The sequence below is a fragment of the Ilyonectria robusta genome (genome assembly GCF_021365365.1).
Source record: "Ilyonectria robusta strain PMI_751 chromosome Unknown BGZ61scaffold_3, whole genome shotgun sequence".
Lineage (NCBI taxonomy): Eukaryota > Fungi > Ascomycota > Sordariomycetes > Hypocreales > Nectriaceae > Ilyonectria > Ilyonectria robusta.
The window spans coordinates 958,712-974,950 of NW_025764437.1; the positions used below are offsets into that span (position 1 = coordinate 958,712).

At 51.0% G+C, this 16,239-nt stretch overlaps 7 protein-coding genes across 7 annotated transcripts; all 7 read right to left on the bottom strand.

The window, feature by feature from the left end:
* Positions 1-30: 30 nt before the first annotated feature.
* Positions 31-1,407, bottom strand: BGZ61DRAFT_560291 (uncharacterized protein; the record flags this gene model as incomplete). Its single annotated transcript, XM_046255790.1, has 4 exons — positions 31-815; positions 872-1,051; positions 1,146-1,256; positions 1,392-1,407. 4 exons carry the CDS (start codon positions 1,405-1,407, stop codon positions 49-51), a joined length of 1,074 nt encoding a protein of 357 aa, XP_046109360.1. The 3' UTR covers positions 31-48.
* A 1,131-nt stretch (positions 1,408-2,538) lies between these two features.
* BGZ61DRAFT_343093 (uncharacterized protein) lies at positions 2,539-3,689 on the bottom strand (the record flags this gene model as incomplete). The annotated part of the gene is made up of 2 exons (XM_046239559.1): positions 2,539-3,447; positions 3,498-3,689. 2 exons carry the CDS (start codon positions 3,687-3,689, stop codon positions 2,539-2,541), a joined length of 1,101 nt encoding a protein of 366 aa, XP_046109361.1.
* A 1,301-nt stretch (positions 3,690-4,990) lies between these two features.
* On the bottom strand, positions 4,991-5,689 carry BGZ61DRAFT_343274 (metal binding domain of Ada-domain-containing protein; the record flags this gene model as incomplete). The annotated part of the gene is made up of 1 exon (XM_046239581.1): positions 4,991-5,689. The coding sequence occupies one exon, from the start codon at positions 5,687-5,689 to the stop codon at positions 4,991-4,993; it is 699 nt and encodes a 232-aa protein (XP_046109362.1).
* A 645-nt stretch (positions 5,690-6,334) lies between these two features.
* BGZ61DRAFT_527896 (Alpha/beta hydrolase family-domain-containing protein) lies at positions 6,335-8,904 on the bottom strand (the record flags this gene model as incomplete). The annotated part of the gene is made up of 3 exons (XM_046253177.1): positions 6,335-8,302; positions 8,353-8,622; positions 8,683-8,904. 3 exons carry the CDS (start codon positions 8,902-8,904, stop codon positions 6,335-6,337), a joined length of 2,460 nt encoding a protein of 819 aa, XP_046109363.1.
* On the bottom strand, positions 8,794-9,629 carry BGZ61DRAFT_126175 (uncharacterized protein). Its single transcript, XM_046237096.1, has 2 exons — positions 9,327-9,629; positions 8,794-9,139 (listed from the first exon to the last, which is right to left on the bottom strand). The coding sequence occupies exons 1-2, from the start codon at positions 9,534-9,536 to the stop codon at positions 8,912-8,914; spliced, it is 438 nt and encodes a 145-aa protein (XP_046109364.1). The 5' UTR covers positions 9,537-9,629; the 3' UTR covers positions 8,794-8,911.
* A 431-nt stretch (positions 9,630-10,060) lies between these two features.
* On the bottom strand, positions 10,061-11,170 carry BGZ61DRAFT_473298 (uncharacterized protein; the record flags this gene model as incomplete). The annotated part of the gene is made up of 1 exon (XM_046248440.1): positions 10,061-11,170. The coding sequence occupies one exon, from the start codon at positions 11,168-11,170 to the stop codon at positions 10,061-10,063; it is 1,110 nt and encodes a 369-aa protein (XP_046109365.1).
* Positions 11,171-11,687: 517 nt separating this feature from the next.
* BGZ61DRAFT_382099 (uncharacterized protein) lies at positions 11,688-15,882 on the bottom strand. Its single transcript, XM_046242655.1, has 2 exons — positions 15,182-15,882; positions 11,688-15,115 (listed from the first exon to the last, which is right to left on the bottom strand). The coding sequence occupies exons 1-2, from the start codon at positions 15,648-15,650 to the stop codon at positions 11,739-11,741; spliced, it is 3,846 nt and encodes a 1,281-aa protein (XP_046109366.1). The 5' UTR covers positions 15,651-15,882; the 3' UTR covers positions 11,688-11,738.
* Positions 15,883-16,239: the final 357 nt, after the last annotated feature.

A 16,239-nucleotide genomic window follows, 5' to 3' on the forward strand; every position in this document is an offset into this window, starting at 1 on the left:
GAAACCAACCCAATCTATCCCCATCCCTTCCTCTTGTATCTCAACCCATCACTTGCGAGTGTTGTAATAATTAGAGTTGCTATAATAATTGGGATGAGTTTCGGAGTGGTTGTGCCTCGACTCTTGCACTGCTGCACCACCACCACTGCCGCCGTAATAATTATGATTTTCGTAGTTGTTGTAGCTTGTATCTCCCTTCCTTGAACCGCCACCGCCACAGACGCTGCTTAAGCATGCCATAACGGCAAAGACGATCAGGATCACCAAAATAAAAGCCACGCAGAAGAACAGTCCAATGGAGATGAGGGTGAATAGCACGCCCGCGAACAGGACATAGAAACCCGGTCCGATAAACGTCCGCTCATTGCCCTGGTCAATGCCTGAGAGCTGGATAAGCCCTCGCGGGCCGTCGTTCATAGCATATATGGCTATGATTCCCGCGCCGAGAAACGCCATGGCGGAGAGGAATGCAATGCCGTAGAGAATCCAGCGGTGTAATCTACCACGCAGCACGCTTATGGAGGCGATGCCCAGGGGAAGCAGCAGGAACGAGAGGATAGTCGAGACGAGAGTCAGCGCGACAGCAGCCTTGAAGTACGTCTTGGGTTGCGAGGCCGGAGCAAGGTCGTCTTCGACTTGGGCGAGTGCCGACGTCCAGGGCTTGATGTGTTTGGCGATGACAGCGGACGAGGTGTCTTCGTCGAATTGGGTCGTAACGGCAAAGGTGATCATGTCTTCGATGGTCATGGTCGGAGGGAACGACTTCTTGCACGAGACTTTGTCATCGCTCGTGTTGCCGTGGACGGTACACACGCCTATGCAGTCAAGACTTCAGCAAGGAGACTTCAACAATATAGGGCTCAATACGCACCAGAGAGGCCCCAGTACCAGTGATTCGGCAGTCCATCGATGCGAAGGTCGGCGGCCGAGATGGTCGTCGTGTTGGTGGCTGCGTTGATGAGATCCTCAGTGCTCACGCGGAAGAGATATACGGTCCGGGTACTGGCGGACATGCAGCTGATTAGGACGGTGATATTTGCAACGACTCCGACTGTGGTGTTGCTTGTTAGTTGATGGTTTATCTTCTGTCTTCAAGGATGTCTATCAAGCCCATCTGGCGGTCTAATGGATGGGTGTATACTTACGCAGAATGGCAATCAGAAACCAAATGCTCAGGAATTTGGACTCGCCGACGCCGAGGAGCTCGAGGAAGAACTCGCTCTTTGAGCGCTGCACGCCGCGCTTAAACATATTGTCTCGAAGACGGATTAGAGTAGCCTCACTCACACAAAGATGGAATGAGACCAAGAATAACCACAGAATAATACACCAAGCGAGGGAGCCATGCCCATCAAATATTCTCCTCCGCCCTCTCTCTCTACTCAACGTACCTTTCCGCGTTCCCATTCCGTGCGATAGATAGCCCACACCGCGAAATTTCCCCAGGGTCAATACATGCCTGGTGCCGCTACCAGGCGCCGGGGCAGCTTGCAAGGCACTTACAACGACAATCCCGGCCGCTTTAGGGATTCGCGCTGCTTTAAATGCATCCAGCAAGACGGAAATACAGGGGCCCGATTGGCATTGAGTGGAGTGGCATCTTGGTTCTAAGGCTTAAGCGCCGCGACGGGGCTTGGCGGGAAGGGATCTGGTTCAGCTGGCATGGGTACTTACAGTAGACCGTGTTTTGGTGTCTCAAGAGGAGCAAAGCTGAACTTTGACGAAGAGGAACGGCATCATGATCTGAGGGAGGTCGAAAATGATTGGTCTTTGACGCTGTTCTCCAATATTCTTGAAGGGGTGAAGATGGACATACGAAAATTCACGGCAGATGGTGTGCCCCTAATTAAAGCTTATCTCGTTTCTTTTCTTCACACTTTTTCAGAAGGGAAAAATAAAACATAAGAGACCTAAAACATAAGGGGGAAATAAAGCATAAGACCTAAACGAGAGGAGGAGAGATCCCGAAGCGCGTGCCGAGCAAGCAATATTTAGACATCCAGTCGGCGACGGTAACTAAACCATATACATCTAATCCGATACCATCGCCGATTTCATTTGCGGGACACCCAATTCCAGGGGCGATCAGATTGCCATAGATCCCAACCACAGGGTTGTGCCAGATCCTACGACTTTCCATGGCTTATAAGACAGTGAAAATGATGCAGGTGAATAAACGAGAGACAGAAGCCGTTTGAATGGATGACAGGAAAGAAATGATACAATTCAAGGGATTGGAGTCTGTACTCGTACACTAAAACCCTGAGCCAAGAATCAGTCACAGGGTTTAAATTGATGGGACAGTGGTAGCTGCGAGTAGAGCCGAGGTATCCTTGTCACTTGAATTCATGCAGCTAGAAAAAGGCGATTGATGGCAATGGTATATGCAGGAACAAGCTGATATTTATTATTCTTTTCACCACAGACTAGATCCTAAACACACATCCAGGCATGTCCAAATTTCTTATTACTAGTACATGAGGAGGGAGTAATGGTATCCCGTCATTTACTCAACCTCAAAGGAGCCACGACCGACTCTCAAAGGGTTGCCTTGGTAGAGTCCGCACCAGCAAAACCCAGCAGGGCGTTCCAGGTGTCGGCAGTGCTCTGATCACGCGTGCCCAGGGCCTCAATCTGCGTCTGGGCGTCGTCACACGCCGCGATGGCCTCATCGCTGGCCTCGCACACGTTGATAAGCTGGTCGCAGATGCGGTTGGTGATGATGTTGGGGTTGAGAGCCTCTTGCTGGCCCTGGGCGCAGAGAGGATCCTGAGGGATGAAAGTAAACTCGGTTGCTGCTCGGCCGTTGAGTCCAGGCACGCGAGCCATTGTTGGTTGACAGAGGCCAAAGTCGAGGTTTGAGGTGCCAACTGCTGCACCGCCGCCGGTTGCTGCATCGTTGTTGTTGTTATTGTTGTTGTTTCCATCCGCCGCAGTACCGTTGCCTGCATTATTGGTAGGGGTGGCGTTGCTCGCTCCTCCTCCGCATTGAGTAGGCTGCTGGACAACAGCAGTGTTTCCGGCATTGTTATCTTGCGTGCCATCAGTGGCAGCAGCATCGTTTCCGGCAGCGGCATCTCCGCCGGCCGCTGCGCCGTCCTGGCCACCAAGAACCACATCGTCTCCATTTCCTGCAACGGCGGTGAAGTTGCTGAACCCCTGAGCAATCATCACCTCAGCCTGGGACAGGCCTGCGGCGTCGAAAGGAGTCGTGACCGAGGTGGCCGAGTTGGCATTCTCAACATCAGATCCAGTCACCGCCGGGTCGACAAGCGGGACGATGCCGCGCAGCTGTGCGCTGGCCGGGAGCGTCGCATCCGCACACACAAAGGGGACGTTGACGGCGAAAGGGTTGAAGTTGGTCTCGGCGGAGACGAGCCCGATGGCGGCGTCAATAACTTGCTGGTCGGTTCCCAGCTCGGTGATGATTTGGTCCGCGATGGTGAGCTATCTCATGTGTCAGTCAAGTATTGGAACAAAAACCTCATTTTTCTTACCTTTTGACACGGGCTGGCAGCGGCCAACAGGGATCCGGGGATGCTTCCAGCAATAGTGGCAGCAACACCAGGGTCGCCAAAGCCAGCATCACCAAGTGCAGCTACAGCCGCGACAGGAATCTGCTCCTGGCCAAAACGAGCCTCGGCATAAGCCAGAAGGGTGATGAGAGAAGTAATCTTCAACATAGACATGATTGCTGTTTGGTTGGTGAATTGATGGGAAGTTGGAAGTTGGATAAAAGAAGGATTAAAGCTACCGGCTGGCGGTGAGTGAACTGTAATGATCTTGAAGGAGTGGTTGAAACGAATGCGTTCACAGAACAGCAGAAAGAAAGAAAAGCTAAGAGTAGTAGGGAAGAACTGAGAAGAGACTTGGATTGGATGCTGATTTGAAAGCTTATTGAGACCAGACGAACCATCTTATATAAGGTTGGCTTGACGTGATGATCTAAACGGTCGTACAGAGACCTGATACAGGGACATCGGCGCTAACCGGCAACCCTCTTCGCATCTGCACGATAATCTCCCATCATTCGAGGACGAAACTAGACGCCATTCCGTGTCGATCTGTTTGTTGCAACTTTGTGTCACTGACATCTTCGCTTGTACCTGTTCGGCCTGCTCCGCGTCTCGGAACCTGCCAGACGGTTGGGAACTTGCGACAAAAGGCAATTCCATCAATAGAATCATCTGATATCCTCTAGAACCTGAACCCTAGTCGTCGCAAAGGTCGGTGGTGGTGTCGCGGTGGTGTAGAGTCTCGGAAGCGTAGATCCCGACACCTGTGTATCACCATCCGCAACCCCCAACGCCACGACGAACCGACCGTTCTGGGCGCCTATTTTTTTTTTAGGAAGAGTCGGTAAGCGTAGTTAATTGGTCATTGGAAAGTCTTAGTTGGTTCATGATTTTGCCAGAATTCTTGTCCGCATATTGCAGTTTGGTGGCCAAGATTGCGGCCTCGAAGCCGAGCAGACCGACATGCCCAGCTCAAAAAAGGCAAGCCAATGCAATTGCCCCAAATTTGCTTTCCAGTGCTATTTGCTTCAACGAGGCCGGCAGTAGAAGTTCCCGAGCGGCTAGATCTAGATTGAGGCTCGCTTAGAATAGTCGCGGCTCCGATCAAACAGGGGTTGTGGTGTCCGAGACACGTTCAAAACCCAGCTAGTTTTGCCCAACCTCCCCGATGCACGCTCGAAAACTCGTAACGGGATTCCCCAATATCCCTTTTGGGCCAGCATGACCTCGACGTGAAGAATAAGCATGCTCGTGTGGCTCGCGTGGATCATGTTGTGGTTGCGGGGATCGGTTATTCGGTCCGTGGCGTTGCATCCTCCCGTCGAAGTATTGTTTCGGACTGTGCCAGGCATTCGGTACTGAATGAATAATCAACGCTTGGACTTCCGTAGGGACCGCAGCTTCATCGCTGATCGCTCCTGTGCGAGAAACGTTGCTTTGTTCCTGGCGGTTGGCATTGACACTCAGCGTCCGCTTCAAGCAGACCCTTGGTTCCTCTCTTCAGGCCATATCACGAGGTCGTCCAAATTCCAAGGGCTGTATTCACTGGCCGCAGCCGAGGACGCTTCCGTGCTAGATTGTGCCGAGCCTATGACGTCGTCCCAACAGGAGAAGTCGAGTCCAGCATTAAAGTTCTCGATATCGAGGCTCTCCAGCCAGCTCGCTTGGTTGTCTGACAGCTGACCCTCGGCGGTGCTATGCCTCAGGCGCTCGTCTCGGATGTACTCTGTCGGCGTCATACCAACGCACTTTTTAAACACGCGGTGGAAATGCCACTTCGACAAGCCCGTTTGCTTAGCCATCTGACTCAAGCTCAACATCGCTTCCCCATCATCCCCACCGTTCGAGATCCTCTGGCCCACAAAGCCACGGATCTTTTGCACGGCCATCTCCTCAGGCATGAAGCCCGCGAGCTCGGGCTTGCAGCGCTTACACGCGCGAAAGCCGGATTGCTGCGCGTCGCGACCGGACAGGTAAAAGGAGACATTGGCACGGCGGGCGAGGCGCGCTTTGCAGATGGGCCGGCAGAAGATCTTGGTCGTTCTGACACCGTACACAAAGAGGCCGTCGGCGTTGGCGTTGCGGGAGACGACGGCTTGCCAGCGAGATTCGTCGTCGTCGAAGAGGGAGATGAATGGAAATGGCGACTCGAGGTTAAGAGTATTTGCATCCATACTTTTAGGAATATATAATGAATCCGATATGATTAATGTTTTAAATCTATTCGTTTGATGGAGAAGAAGCGAACAGTTGAAGTTGAAGTCAGCGGCAATGGGCGATTAGCTCACAAGTGGGGCGTTGCTATCAAAGTGGCCAATCAGTCAAGGAGGACGTCAACGTTGAGAGCAACACACATCGTCCGAAGTTTAAAGACATCACTGAGGTCAAAGCGATTTCTTAGAAAGATATGTCTCCTATTTTCCCCGAATCTCTCTCTCCCTTGTTCGTTTAGTTTGGAATCTTTAAGTGTTATGTAAAAATGTGCTCAGGACCGTGCGGAGGCCGTAACGATGGGAGTGAGGTCGTGACGGTTACTCCCATTTCATTGCTCCACAGGTATCAAATGCGATTCATCTATTCATCTTGAGAATAATCCACACCCAGCGAGTCTGTTCAAGCCCAAACCATGTCCTCGCTTTGGGGCCCCCACCGGTAGCTATTGTCGTCTCCCATGCCCGCGCCCCTACCCTAGACCACCCCTGAACACCCCAAGTTTTAGAGTCAATCCTCATTGTGTTCCTCTAGATGCAAACCCTTCACATTTCAGAAACCAGATCCACCCGGTAGGGTCCCCTCGGGTAAGTCTCCCCAAAACCAAATCACTGCGCCGTAGGCTGCTCTTCAGCAGGCGGGATGCCCATGTCGTTGGAAGGCATCTGGTTGACTACAGGCCGTGGAGCTGGGGATGGGCTTGGGGGTGTCATTGCAGGCAACATGCCAAATTCCGTTACTCGAAAGCCGCCAAAGTCCATATTTCCATGGCCCGATGGGGTTATCTGAACATTGTTGGCCCGAGGAGAAGTTTGTTGATTGGTCGGTGTCGAAACTTGAGACAGCCGAGGGTCGACGAGTGAGCCATTCATTCGTGGCTGTCCCGGGGAGTCGAGTTGTTGACGAACCGCGGTAGCAATAAAATGACCCGATGACCCAGGAGTTGGCTCAGGGTTGCCGATAATGCGATGTGGAGGTGTGCTTGCCAAAGCTTTGATGGACTCATCGGAAAACGTGATGTGTCTAAACACTCGGGGAAGGTGCCCGGCAGATTCGCTTTCTGTCGCAGCCACCAAGGCCAGCCCACTAGATTGGGAAGCATGCTGAGAATTTCCTGAAAGGTGAGCATACAGCGGGGTCCCTTGAGGAGTGGAAGGTCGTGCAATAGGAGGAAGCGTCGCGGTGGCGTGATAAGGGCTAGTAGGACCAGCTCCGGTGATCGGCTGGAGTTGTTGCCTCAACTGGGATGGGCCACACAGGTTTGGGGATCGCATCATGCTCTGTTCAGGAGGCGGATGCTGGTTGCTTCTACCATGAACTTGTCCCTGCATATTCTGAAAGGCACGAATGTGCTGCTGTTGAGTGAGCTGAGGAATAGGGAACGTTCCGGAAGCAGTGCTCATTGGCATCGAGGTAGATTTGACACTCTGACCCAAACAGCGCCGTTTCTGTTCTTGCGTTGAAGGCGACTCCGGACGAATCCCTATGCCTCGAAGCGTCTCAGAAGCAGTAGCACGCCCGGAAATGGACTGTTCAGCCGGTCGTTTGCCGTTGTCTTGAGTCAGTTGACCAGGTCCACTGGATTGACACCCAGCTCTTGGCCCCCATTTCTGATTTTGCACCTGGACTTGGGGTGTGTTACCCGGAAGTGGATGTGGTGCCGACTCGGAATTCCTAATGGAACCCGTTGAAGAAAGGACCGGGGTCGATTCCGGAATGGCCTTCAAATTGCCGCTTTGTTCACTCTTCTTCGCTCTTCCATTTTCCGAAGTAACCATGCTCCGCGACTCGGACGAAGTGGTCGGACTGGCGACTTGAGAACCGGCGGTAACTTTCTTCTGGATCCATCTCTCAATGACACCGGCGACCTCATCACTGTTCGTCTCGAGGAACATCAAATGACCGTTGCCGACAATTTCGAAGTCCTCCAATCTTAGCCAGTCGACAGCGACCCCAGCCTGCTTCATGTAGGCCACTGTGGCCCAGTCAAATACGGTGTGTGAGCTGGCATGCGCAGTAATGAGAGCATGGGGAACTTTCTTGAGGTGGATCAGTTGCCGAACCTGCTGTCCAGGTAGTGGCTTGCCATCAGACCCGACCTCGATTATATCAGTCTCGGCTTTCTGCTGCATGAAGCAAGCGCCCAGGCGGTCGGGTCGTAATGCTCGCACAATGTCTAGGGGATCCCTCGCAGGTCTCTCAAATCCATCGTGAGGGTGGGTAGGAGGATCGTAGGTCAAGGGTATGTCTGTCAATCCATACAGCCGGTTTCCTTTGTCCAGTTGAATGAACTGGGTGTAGACTCGAGGCTGGCCGTTTTTTGGCATGGCAGTTCCGAAGGGAGGGCCTGCTGGCTCAACAGCCACCACTCCAGCCACCAAGTCCGGCGCGACATCGTTTGCTAACCAGCTCATGTTTCCTCCAGAGCCTTCGCCCACCAAAACAGCCTTCCCAGTCTTGTGAAGCAGAGCTCGAATGGCATTCTGGCCCAATGACTGCCGTTCAATCTTGTTGAGGTGCAATGTGACGAGTGAGGCGCAGTAGTTGGTAAAGATGGGGTCACCTCGCTGTCCAGTCTATGAAATGTTAGCCTTGTTTTATGGGTTGGATAGGGATAAGGACTCACTCCAGGCCATTTGCTATGCATACCAGCTCGCGAGTGTCTGAGAGGAACGAGCGGTTGACCGTGTGCAGGCTCCTTACCTGGAGCGGTAAGTTCACTCTCGACGACGGAAGCCGCAAGTGAGTGGGATACGCGACTGAGGTCTCGGTGGATGAAATGGGCGGCAGTCAGAAAATTCGATCTTCCGCATGGAGGTAGGTCCACGACATAGACCTGGAAGCCTCGTCGGACAAAATACGACGCCCAGCCAGGGTTTCCATCAGGTTTGGCCATCTAGACCTAGAGATGGAGTTAGTTATAGTTCGTTCGAGGCTTAGGGAGATCTCAACCTACCTGACCGGTATGAAAATCGCCGTGAATAAGGATGATAGGGTAGGGTTGCAGTTTCTTAACAGGATCCAGGCGCTCCACGTACATTTGGCCGACAATGGTGGTTGCATTTGCGAGAGTCGACCCCATGCGCCAGTCGGCATTGACGAAGAATGTTGTTCGAGAGCAAAAGGCTTCTCCGGAAGCGCTAGAAGGAGAAGAATCCTCATCCTCGTCAAACTCCATCGTGCTGTCATGAGGCGGGGTTTGAGACGAGACTGGGCGACCGAAAGTAGAAGGGGGACGCGCTGAAGAGGGTCCAGGATCGTCGGGATCCATGGCTCTGTATTTCTGATTGTCCATTACGTGGAGGTAACGTGGAATTCTTCTTCTGTCGGAAGATCTGAGCGGAAATGTTCGACGGTCGTCGTTGGCGTCCAAGGTCGGTGCCTAGGAGGCTTTGGGAACCCAGTGAATGAGACTAAAGGCCGGGGTAAAAGAGTCAGCGTACCAAAGCTTCAGCGCGACGCTATGGAAGGATGGAAGTGATGTGAAAGATAAAACGGGTGCAGCCCCGGAGTCGGCGAGTCGGAGTCGGCGAGAGATGGAGGGTGTAGGGGGGAGGAGGGAGGAGGGAAAAGATGTGAAGGGAGAATTAGGGCACGAACCTCCGAAATCAGTGAGAAGAGAGTGTGCGTCAAGATAGGGCGCTCGCGTAATAGAGGATAAAGATCAATAGAACCCAAAGTCAGAAAGAAGAAGGTATGTATTGTATATCGCGAAATATGGCGAGAGGCGCCCGTGGGCGGCGCACAATGGGTTAAGGTAGGCCGAAGGAGGAAATTATGAGGATGGAAGAATGAAGTCAGGAGGCACATCACAACAGGCGGTGCGGGTTTAGGGAGCCTTATTCATAGCACTGAATCATGCTCAATGGGGCAGCCCCTGTGGCGAGTGCGAGCCAGCTGTCAACGCGCGCTTTAGGGGAGTCGGCGTGCCTTCAACGATGCCCACGCCGCTGTATTGTTAGGTACCCTAAGGTTGCATTAGAGGGGTGTATTCAATACTCGCATTGAAGCATAATTGCGGTTGACCCCTTTCTCTTTCAAGATCTGGAGTTGATGTTGTGCAGGGATAAATGATCGACTGAGATCAGGACTGAGCGGGGAGTGAAATTGTTCACAACAATGATGGGAACATGTGACAAGATGGTATTGTAGATAGCAAGTCTATCAACGCTTTCCAAAATCTAACATATCTCATGGAAGCCTCATGACAGAACCATCTCTGTAAATGGATGTTTGACCTGCTGCATTGCCCTCTTCGGTGTTTTCCTCGTCGACTCATTTGTTGCTGGAATTATACCATCAAGGTATGACTCATTCATTCTCTTATTCAATGATCACATCCATCTTAGCTCTTTTTTCTTCTCTGGCCGATATGTCACCACGCCTGCTGTTGTCTCCATCTGGTCGAACCAATGGCCATATTCGTCCTTCACGTAGCGCACCATCGGGCCAAACAGCACCATCCGAATGACATCCTGCGAGTCATCTGTGTGTGTGGCCCCTAGTACACCAAGTACCTTCATTCCCTTGGCTTTGTTATCGCGCATCGATTTTGTATTGTCGAACAGTGAGAGACTGTATCGAACGGCCTTTTCAGAGGTCAGGAGCTCCTTCAGCCCCATCGCCTTTGTGGTAAGGACACGGAGACATTCTTGAAGTATTGGCTCTTGGCTTTTATGGTTGATGAAGGGCCGAAGGGAACCCAACATGTGTTCCGCAGTATTGCGGATGAGAAGTCGGGTTGGAATGCGCCCCTTTTCAATGAGGATGTGGTCATGGATTGTGTCCCACATCCAAGCCATCATTTTCCATCGAAGTGCCATGTTGATCTTATTGGGGAGTTCATTTTTGAGACTCGCCAGCATCATTTTCTCAACGGGTTGCAAGTTGCCGAGTGTGTTGGTTCTTGAGCCCTCCGCCACCATGTCCGGAACTAGGTCATCATTCTTGACCGCTTCATAGAAACCTCGATATTCGTAATATTTTTTATACCATTTCGGCCTCAACGTCGGCACAGTGTCTCGAAAGATGGTACTGTAACACGCAAGGCCGATATTCAGCTGAATGCTTTCAAGCAACTGAACACGTTCAGGCTTCTTCTCGTTTCCCCCCAGCTTCGCGATCGCCTTATTGTAAGGCACATAGTCAAGATCGACTTTTTTGGGATATTTGGGTCTCTCCTCGGCGGCTTCTATTTCGGCGACGTGGAGCCCGTCGTTGTCTAATGATCCTCTGCTGGACACTAAAGGAGGTGAGGTACCGCCTCTGAACCCGGCTCCTTCCAGCCCAGTGACTTCATTTGGTTTCCGGGACGCGAAAAGACTCTGCGGCACTCCAGTGGTACCAAGATTAGGCCTGAGAGGGGTTGTCGGGGTTGTCGGTGCTGGCTCGAACGCATGGTACCGCAAGGTTTCCTTGCCGAACAAGCCGGTGGGAGTCGTCATTATTAAGTAATTATCAACTAACACACGATGACTTGGTGGCCGGATTCAATAAATGGGTGAAGAAGTCCACACAATGTGGAAAATACAGGAATGAATGGGAGTGAGAGAGCAAAGATTCTAAAAAACAGTATTTATTCGGCCAACACCGATTCCTTTTGTTATTTGCGACTCAGCCATTGTTCAGATCGAAGGTTCTAGGAATAAAGCAAACAGCCTTTGAGAGGAGACATGCCGTCTGCCTCCAAGAATTATAAAAGCTTTAGGCAGAAATTGAACTTAAACGAAGGTAGAATCACCTCAGTTAAGTCCAGTATTTAAGACTGAGCCATGGGGTTCATAATTGTATCCACAGGACATCGGACGGAAGTGTTGGACATGCAGGACCAATCCAGAGTAAGGTGTAAGGTAATTGCAACTATGCGTCATCATTTGATCATCTTATCCTGTTAATAACTGTCATTTGTAGTCCTGTACAATTGCAGCCCATAAGTGCCTGCAACTTTAAGGAGGATCAAGTAGTCCGATGCTTCTTGAATTATGAGATTCTATATTTGGCTAATGGCGCCATCTAGATGAAGTTGCCTGTGACAGTACGGAGTTCTGTTCCTTCTACACTTTCCCGTATTTTCTTTACATCCCCCTTGTCTCCTAAGAATGGAAAACTCTCATCTTCTAATGCTCCAATAGTGAATTCTTCCTCTCTAGTCCCATCTCTTTGAAACCACCCAATCCGAAAGATTGTCCCAGCTAACCACTGATGAAGATCATTCAAAGACATTTGGCAAACATCTTCCGGTGTGTCCTTGAGAAAGTTTGAACCATGGATCAAAGACTCCATCATAGCAATGCTGCTGAACCCCTTAGGCGCCAGGCCCTTCAAGTCCATATCCAGCAGCCAGTTACCTCTATCGCTCAGTATGCGCCGTAGACCTATCAGGCCCAAAGCCCACAAGTTGACTGCAACAACTAACGACAAAATCCCAATTAAAATAAAAGTTACTGTTGGATTTTGAACCAATCGGCGTCTTCCACTGTCTATTATCGTCGCGTTAATCAGTGGAAGGTCTCCATGATGGGCCGGGACTGCTATCGACTTCTCATCAATGCCCAAGCGATACTCAAGATTTGCAAGCTGGGCACTAACAAACCCAAGGTTGGAGTGAAGTGCTTCCAGGATCTCGTCATCTTGGTCTGGTTTACCAAAGCTTTCAACCGGTATTGGACCAAAGGGTTCTGCAATTGAGATGAATTGGGTAGAGAAGGAGCTCGCTCGAGGATCTGTGAGCTCAACATCCGGAAAGACGTCACTGACGCCCAGCCCGTCGCCCCCACCGCCAAGCTGTGGAAACCCAAATGCCGGGCTCCATGGCCTTACAGTTGAGTTGTTTTGAGTAGGAGGATTCTGGTGGTCGAGTAGAATAGTATTGTTTGACCAAATCAACCTCACGTCGGTCGTAACCTCAGCCCAGGAGTAGTTGCACCGCCAGATGGAAAGATGATCAAATTCCATCTTTGAAGCCACAAACTTTCCCCAAACGTACGTTTGAACTCTCCAGGGGGTTGTTATCAGAATATTGTCGTCAAGGTCGAGGTCACAGGCGCTGGCACCGGCGATTGCAAACAGATTGCCCGGAGATGGGACAATCTCCCCAGTGAACGACAGTCCAGGCTTTTCAATTGCTGCCCTTAGGTCTAGAAAGTTGACAAGATAAGCTGCAGAGCCATTGGGGCATGTGAATTTTTGGGTGATGTCTGCATAGAACTTTTCTGTGAACTGGCTGCTGTGGACTGACACCTTAGCATCGTCTTCAGAAAGTTGAACGCAACTAGGAAGCAATTTTGCAGCCGGAGTCCGGACTTGAGCTGATGTATTGGCATTCCAATTGGTATCGTTTATCCCAAGAGTAGGAAAAACGAGATCAGCGTATGTATTCCGTGGATATGTGAAGTTGGACAGCTTTCGCGCTAGAAGTAGGCTGCCTAGGTCCTCTCTAGTGGCGCTGTATTCATTTATGTATGCCGAAATCGCCGGTGGTTGTCGAGAACCGAACCAGCTTTCCTGCTGGAATTGTGTGCTTGTGGATTTCGGAGCAATCTGGGTGGTGAGAAGAACTGCCGCTATAGTTGTCAAGAAGGCGCAAACAGTAGCAAGGATCTGCGAAATAGTGACGGCGTAAGCTTTCAGCCGAAGCGAGTGATACAAGGCTCGGAACCCAAGCATGTCCAAAAGCGACATGTCCAGCTCCAACGAGTCGCAAGGTCTGATAGAAAGGTTGGACAGTGTGGCCAGGTCTCGCATTGTTACATCAGTCAGACTGATGTACAACGAGACCAGAAGCATGGCCAGGGTTGGGAGTGACTTCCATAAAAGAGGCATGAAGCCTTCTTCACCGATTGTCACCAAGCCGTCCGACTTCTTTGAGATATTGAGTGTGACGACGAGCCCATCGATGAGGCCTAGTACAAATATGGTGAATATTGCACGAGCCCAAGCCCGAAGGACGAGTGGGGAATGGGTAGAGTGCTCCCACTCGGCCTTCCTACTTGCCCTTTCCCCCGATACACACTTGACAATGTCGGTGCTGAGGCTGGTCTTGCTTTGAAAGAATATCATAGTTCCGAGTATTGTAGCCGGGTCCCGATGCCAAATGTGAGACACTTTTCTGGATTGAAATATTGCCCAGAAAGCAATACACATAGTGACAGCGAACAGTCCCGTCATCCAAAGGCAGACAAATTCGTTCACTTTCAGTCTGTATGTTTCCACAATAATCGACCCAGAAATCTGACGCTTTTCTGGTTGTCGGAGTTGGTAATGAGAAACCATAGGGCCGATTTGCTCCGTTAGGTTCATGATGGCTTGGGTCAGCATCTCGTTTTGATACAGTGAGATATCAGTCGCATTTGGGGTTTTACCCCGGAACCCGAAAGCTGTTGCAACTGGCCCCTTGACGATGTTTGCTGTGGAGACGCCTATTCTTCCAAGTATGTCGGGGACCGAATTTTGTAGCATGACCCAAGGGTTTGAGTCGATCGTCGTCTTCTGTTGGTTTGACAATAACGTCACTTTCGGACTAATGCCGTCGTCGACAATCTTTACTTTCGAGGTGTATGCAGTCGGCGAGCAGATCACAGCGGCGCAAGTCTTTAGCTGTGGTAGAGACACGTTCTGCGCTGACGGTGTGTAGTATCCCGCAAAATAAAGGAAGTTTGTGTTCTGTCGAGGTAATGAAGAACAAGGGTATGTCGGTTCAAGCTGGGTATCAACTGCCCAGTAGGTCTGGACGGTGTCTTCGTTCGGGGATACCCACTCGATGTTATTTTGTATAGTGACTGATTGCTCGCAGTTTTCGAATTGGAGATCGATCGCAAAATTGTGATATGTGCTGCCAACGCGTGCTAGCCTGGAAACTGAGTGGCTTTCTAATTCTAGGCATTTCATGTCCGTGAAAACTCCGTCCACGGTGACCGTTAAAGGTGCGTCGGTAGCGCCACGAGTTGCAGTACCTTGATTTACCAGCCTGAAAGTTTGGTACGCGCCTTCTTTTGTGACGCCGAAGGGGAACATCATATCAAAGTTGTCAAGGGCCCGGGCGTTATAATAGGGAGCAGTACCGGTGACGTTGCTGAAGTCATCAGTCACTGCAAACAAGTCCAGCACGTCAACTTCAACGGGATGTGAACTCCGAGTGCTTTGTATCTGGTAAAGACTGGGCGAGAGAACGACTTGGACTTTCAGTATTATCGATGCGGTAGCCACAAGGAAAACGAAGAAGTGTTTTCGTCGAAAAGATTGAATCAAGATCATCGGAGACAACATCTGGGTGTAGTCCAGGCTGTACCCAGCTGGACCTAGGGGCTTTCCAGACTTTATTGCCATCCAGGGCATATATCTCAGAGTTTGGAACTCGACTCGGGCCCAGATTATCTCGATGATGGTGATGACTAGGGAATCGAATGTTAGGTGATGCGTCTGGCGCCTGAGTAATGATGGTTGGTGGATCAACTTACTGGCAGTCGGGCTAAACCTCCACACGTACGCATAATTTGGCCCAGATTCTAGAAGGCCGTTGTTGCGCTTCGAGAAAGACAGCATGACGGGGAGTGCTATGGTGCAGCACATGAATAATCCACAAAAGCTGCCGAGCATGACCTGCCGCAGCCAAAATGGATGCCATGGTGGACTTTGCGATTGTTTTTCGGAAATGTTCTCCCCCGTTGAAGTTGCTGTGGACTTCAGGAGTGATGGATATGTGCTGTCCTGCGGCGCAGCATGTTCTGATCCCAGGTCGGTCTGGATTGAAGAGTCAATGTCGCGGGTTGTCTCTGTTTCGGGATGATGGCCCTCCGCCACGGATCTCGAATAAAGCGTACTGCCGGGGAGGCTTTCAATCGAGGCTGAGCCAGGGCCAGGATTTTGAAGTGCGCCTTGGTATCGGTGGGTGTCGCGGCCCAACAATGGTCGCTCGTACAAATCCATGCTCTGAGCGGAGACGCAACTGGTAGCGCGATGTGATATTGACTCCAGGATTGAACCAAAGGATCAAAGGATGGGAATAATCCATTTAAAGCGAAACCATCCTCCAATATGCCTCGGGCGATGCAAGTCTTGGCGGTGTTGGTTGAGAGACATGGTCTGGACCAACGGAGTAGCCTAGTAGTAATGAGCGCAACTTGTGTTACATGCCGAAAATAAGAGTATTTTATTGGATTGGCAAACCCCGATTTCCATCTAAATATAGAGAGTCTGGTTTTGACGCTGTAGAATTATCTCGGTAGACCGTCGGCGCTTACCTGTACACTCTCATTCGCGGCTGCGTGCAGGGCTGAGGTTGTGAAGAGTGGATATGTTGGACTTCCTCCAATCACTCATGGCCGTCAATCTGTGTGTAACAAGTCAGCGATCATTCACAAATTATCTTGCACAGCCAACACAAGTCAGACAATCCCACATTATTTCAACACTGCGCATCGCTGAGCCACCGGTCTCTGTCCTTCCACAGCACAGGGCGTATCCCTCGTTTTCCCACATAGTCCCACATAGTGTCGCTGAGAAGACACTCAGCAGT

What these genes read in the sequence shown, in the direction of transcription:
- BGZ61DRAFT_126175 (XM_046237096.1), bottom strand. Translation starts at nt 9,536, where the DNA reads ATGTGCCTCCTGACTTCATTCTTCCATCCTCATAATTTCCTCCTTCGG. An exon ending in TCTTCTCACTGATTTCGGAG is followed by an intron (nt 9,140 to 9,326) that starts GTTCGTGCCCTA and finishes CCCGGCCTTTAG; the next exon opens with TCTCATTCACTGGGTTCCCA.
- BGZ61DRAFT_382099 (XM_046242655.1), bottom strand. Translation starts at nt 15,650, where the DNA reads ATGGATTTGTACGAGCGACCATTGTTGGGCCGCGACACCCACCGATAC. An exon ending in GAGGTTTAGCCCGACTGCCA is followed by an intron (nt 15,116 to 15,181) that starts GTAAGTTGATCC and finishes TCGATTCCCTAG; the next exon opens with TCATCACCATCATCGAGATA.